This window comes from Sinocyclocheilus rhinocerous, unplaced genomic scaffold (genome assembly GCF_001515625.1).
Source record: "Sinocyclocheilus rhinocerous isolate Xijiao unplaced genomic scaffold, SAMN03320098_v1.1 scaffold1630, whole genome shotgun sequence".
Taxonomy (NCBI): Eukaryota; Metazoa; Chordata; class Actinopteri; order Cypriniformes; family Cyprinidae; genus Sinocyclocheilus; species Sinocyclocheilus rhinocerous.
In genome coordinates this window covers 406,604-412,098 of record NW_015664013.1, presented here as the reverse complement: position 1 = coordinate 412,098, position 5,495 = coordinate 406,604, and the positions used below count along the sequence as shown (strand labels likewise).

Genomic DNA, 5,495 nt, shown 5'->3' with positions numbered 1-5,495 from the left:
CCCCTGAATTCTGATATAAACTCACAATTCGGATTTTTTCCCCCTGAATTCTGTGATATGAACTCACAATTCTGACTTTTTCCCCCCTGAATTCTGATATAAACTCACAATTCTGACTTTTTTCCCCCTGAATTCTGTGATATGAACTCACAATTCTGACTTTTTTCCCCCTGAATTCTGTGATATGAACTCACAATTCTGACTTTTTCCCCCTGAATTCTATATGAACTCACAATTCTAACGTTTTCTCCTGAATTCTGTGATATAAACTCACAATTCTGACTCCCCAAAATTCTGTGATATAAACTCATAATTCTGACATTTTCCCCTGAATTATGTGATATAAACTCATAATTCTGACTTTTTCCCTGAATTCTGTGATATAAACTCATAATTCTGACATTTTCCCCTGAATTATGTGATATAAACTCATAATTCTGACTTTTTCCCTGAATTCTGTGATATAAACTCATAATTCTGACATTTTCCCCTGAATTATGTGATATAAACTCATAATTCTGACTTTTTCCCTGAATTCTGTGATATAAACTCATAATTCTGACATTTTCCCCTGAATTATGTGATATAAACTCATAATTCTGACTTTTTCCCCTGAATTCTGTGATATAAACTCATTCTGTGATAAACTCAATTCTGACTTTTTCCCTGAATTCTATGATATAAACTCATAGTTCTGACTTATCCCCTGAATTCTATGATATAAATTCACAATTCAGATTCCCCCCCCTGAATTCTATATGAACTCACAATTCTGACTTTTTCTCCTGAATTCTGTGATATGAACTCACAATTCTGACTTTTCAATTCTGACTTTTCCCTGAATTCTATTATATAAACTCATAGTTCTGACTTTTCCCCTGAATTCTATGATATAAATTCACAATTCAGATTCCCCCCCCTGAATTCTGTGATATAAACTCACAATTCTGACACTTTTCCCCTGATTCTATTATATGAAATCAAAATTCTGACTTTTCCCCCCTGAATTCTGTGATATAAACTCACAATTCTCATGTCCCCAGAATTCTGATATAAACTCACAATTCTGACTTTTTTCTCAGAGTAGTGAGATATAAACTTGTGAGTTATAAAGTTAGAACTGAGATATAAACACGCAATTGTAAAAAAATTGTCTTTTTTTTCACAGAATTTAACTGTATAACTCGCAATTGCAAGTTGATATCTCATAATTCTGAGAAAAGAAGTCAGAATTGCAAGAAATAAGTCAGAATTTGTGAGAAAAAACATTTGTATTGCGTTTCCATACAATTCACTTACTGCCACAAAGAATATTCAGTGTACTGATTTTAGAAACTGAACAAAAATATCCAGCACTTTTCACATGTACAAAATAAGGCTTAAAATTGTATTTATTTAGATTAAAAGGAAAATATTAGTATTTAAAATACCAAATTAGGGGGTCAAATGAAAAAATTTACTTTTTTTTTTTTAATGAAATTATTTACTTGTATAAGCCTGGTGTATTAAACAGGTTTGTTTGTTTATTTAAATTAATTAATTCATTAATGTATTTATTTATTTGTGAATTTATTCATTCGAGTCTAGATGTTTCCATTCCCTGCAGATGTTTGTTTTTTTTGGTTGAGGTTCCCAGTAAATGTTAACAAACACCCAGAGATTTTTTTTTTCTACAGCATGATGAAAAGATCGCTTTATTAATTTTTTGAGAGTTTTACTTCTTATTTTGTACGGTGTTTGATAAGTTCTTATTGTCAGTATTGTAAATTGGTCTTCTGCAAACAGCCAGTCATTTGAGTTCTTTCCAATAGACTTCACACATTCAAAGGGGTTTATAGGTTTTACGCCATTATTTTTGGCTCTATGCTTGTGCCTTCCCTTGACATCTCCATGGATGTGTTTAATGATGGGATGTCTTCTGCTGTATTAAGCAGGTTTATCCACACGAGGCAGGATGTTTCGTTATCGTTTAGATGACATGTTGAGCTCACACTACCCTGGATCGGCAAACAACGGCCTGCTGTGGCACAAACACACAAGCATTAGTCTCAGCGAAAGAATGTGCCGTGTGTGTGAAGATGTGGGTGAGCGATTGGACTGAGTTTGGTTCAAACCCACGCTGTTTATGGCCGGTTAAATTGAGCGTGACTGTGAACAGATGTGAGCAGTCATTTCAGCTCTACAGGGACGGGCTGCTGGGATCACCATCAGCCTTGTGCTTTAAAACACCCAAAACTTTCAGAAGTCCAGAAGTCTCACATTATTTCTGTGCTTTGATGTGAGAGGGCTGCATTGCTGCGGGTGTCATAGTGTTGCATGTGTAAATGTGATATGAGACTGATTGTGATATCATGATCCTGTAGGTCGCACCACATGAGGAAAGTGACAGTGACTCCAATCTTTGACTCACAGATGAAATCACAATGACTGCCCTTAAAGGTTTAGCTCACCGAAAAAAAAGAAGAAGAAATTTCTGTCATCATTAACTCAAACCTATTTGAAGCTGAATATTGGTAACCTAACTGTTTTATATGGACGTAAAAATAAGAAATAAATAAAAAACACTGAGACATTTTTTTTTAAATGTTCAGTAGAAGAAAGAAAGTAAATGCTAAATGCTGTAAATGCTGTTTAATCCAATCTTTCAGCCAAACAGGAAGAACATTCTGAAAGAAATTCTCAAAAGTATATACAGAATTGTTTTCATTTCTTTCTGTTAAAGTTGGCAAGAAATTAAAAAAAAAGCATGTTATCTATTTTCTAAATGCATTTTATTGATGTTATTGTAAACAATGAATTCATGCATGTTTAATTTTTATTTATTGTTATTATTATTATTATTGATTTTGTCATTTTAAATCAAAACTTAGTCCTAACTCGATCTTCCAGTGAAAGGACAGGACTCTCTGGTGACATGTGGCAGTTTTCTCCAATCATTTAGTCTGCTTAAACCTGCCCTTTTCTTACATTCGACTGCAAACTGCAAGCTTACAATCAACTGCCTCCATCCAAACAACAACCGATGGATAGAACCAAGTCTTCGCGCCACACAATTTTTACAAATGTCATTAGAAATGATCTGTCAATAGAATAGAACTTTAAATTAGAAAAACTGAAATTTTGATGTTTATTGCTATATTATAGTTTTTTTTATTGATGACCACTGTTTGAAAAGCCCTGCTCTGCACTATGAAATGAAACTCAAACCCAACCTTGTTATGTCTCCTAAACTATGAAAGCACAACCTCAGAGCAGTCACATGGTCCTCTGTGCTCTTTCTGTCTCAGGTGAGGAGAGGGGTCGCTGCTTCACCATCGAGTATGTGATGCCCATGAGCGTTCAGCTGACCAGTGAGTCTACTGTCAGTGTCCTGAGTAAGTGATTATACCTTCATGACAAACAAATCATTGGGTACTCCAGCAGTTCTGCAAAACTGGTTTTACTTCAGGATCCAGATTTGGGGAGACGGAGTTAGTTAGTTTAAATAGCCTTTGCCAACTTTGCCTTTGCACTTGGAGGGATAGTTCACCCAAAAATAATTTACTCGCCCTCAAGTACTCAAGTTGTTCCAAACCTGTATGAATTTTATCTTCTGTTGAACATAAAAGAAGACGGTTTGAAGAATGTGGGTAACCAAACTGTTGCTGATCCCCATTGGCTTCTATAATATGGAGAAAAAAAATATACTATGGAAGTCAATGGGGACCTGCAACTGTTTGTTTACCCACATTCTTCATAAACTTATTTTTTGTTCAGCAGAAGAAATAAATTTGGGTGAACTATCCTTTTAATGCAAATAGACACTCTTTAACCTTGCATAGTTTCGCTCATAGTTTTTGAGGATGAGGGCATGTCATGCAACCAGTCCATGCTGTCATTCTAAATATCCTAACCACTCTGCACAATTATATGGTTCATTTTGTTATTTGCAGTTAGCATTGCTGTTTCACTGCTGTCAGAACAGAACAACTCCCATATTTAAAATCCATATAATATATTCACATCCAGTTGCATAAACTGCTTATACAATCCAAAACGGTATAGCTAGCGCAGGATGGGTGATTATTAGCTGTCAGTTTTGAAAGCTGTTTTAGAGGCTTCAGCGAGTTTATTTCGGTGTGCCGTCCTGTCAGTGTGCTGGTAATTACCCCGCTGAGGGTCTGAGCTGATGGACAGCAAGACAACGCTGTCAGCAGCTTCATTAACAGTCACTCACATGCTTCACAGAAATAGCGCTCCTCTCATGACTCAACTGACATTCACAGCTGATTCCAGAAGTTAGCATGCTAAGCTAATGACTGACACACCACACGCTTATTGTACAAAAGCATTTGAATAAAATTAAACCGTTGTTTCCTACACTGCTGTTTTTTGTCTGCACGCAAAAACAAACATACAGCACGACCAGTATAGACCGACTGATGAACTAATGACTTTTTTAGACTTATAACTATAACAATAACTAAAGTGTTATTTTACATTTTATATATGCTATATTAGCATACACACCAACAAATGAAAATGTTAAGAATAATAGCAGGGTGCACTAAAAGGAAAGATTTTGATTGGCTGTCAATTTTTTTATCATTCGTCGACTGGAAGAACGATATCGTGTTATTACTGTGTAATTATCACTATAGCTGAACAGTTTTAAAACTTTAAGGTTACAGTTAACTTTATACACTGTAAAGAGTGATTAATGACTTCAATTAAAAAAAAACACATTGCCTTAAAGTAAATCAATTTCATACCTAAAAAAGTAAGTTATGTGTACCTGAAGTTATACTGACAATTAGAATTTATTAAAACTAAAAAAGAAAATGTGCTCACTTTCTTATGTTGTGCTAAATTAAGACGATTAAATTATGACTTAAAGTAGAACGTCTCGGTTACGTATGTAACCCTCGTTCCCTGAAGGAGGGAACGGAGACGTCACATCGGTGACCGATGAATTGGGATCTCGGTTAGAGAGACCAATCCACTTCGAGTGTAAACTAAACGAGCCAATGCACATTGGCATGCTGTAATTGCATCCAGCTGCCGTATACCAGGTGCAACGCATACCAGGTTTTTGCCGAGGAGCCGAGCCGGTGACCCGTCCGCTCAGCGGTGGTACAGCAGCCGTGGTGACGGGACGTGATGTCTCCGTTCCCTCCTTCAGGGAACAAGGGTTACATACGTAACCGAGACGTTCCCTTTCAGTCGGTCACTCTCGAAGTCACGTCGGTGACCGACGAATTGGGATCCCTACCAAAGCGCCATGGATGCTGCCCCTTCCAGTGTCCTGTGCGAGCCGCCTGCGCCCCTTTTTGGGCTCGCAACAAGAAGACCAGTCATTGTTGTCATAGCACTACCCACTCAGTGAGATTGGATAACACTGGGAAAACGTATCCGTACCACTTGGAACAGGAACGTTGCGGAAGCCCCAATCCTTCCCGAAGGAGGTTTCGGAAGCACTTACACATATGAACAACCGTTTAGGTGCATATGGAAGA

General features: G+C 36.9%; 1 protein-coding gene across 2 annotated transcripts in view; it reads left to right on the top strand.

Moving 5' to 3' along the window:
- Positions 1-5,495, top strand: part of cacng5b (calcium channel, voltage-dependent, gamma subunit 5b) — a 26,930-nt gene that overhangs the window by 5,001 nt on the left and 16,434 nt on the right. For both annotated transcript variants that reach the window (XM_016539639.1, XM_016539638.1), the window contains exon 3: positions 3,288-3,374. In XM_016539639.1, the coding sequence (XP_016395125.1) occupies positions 3,288-3,374 (87 nt within the window). The remainder of the gene's footprint in view (positions 1-3,287; positions 3,375-5,495) is intronic.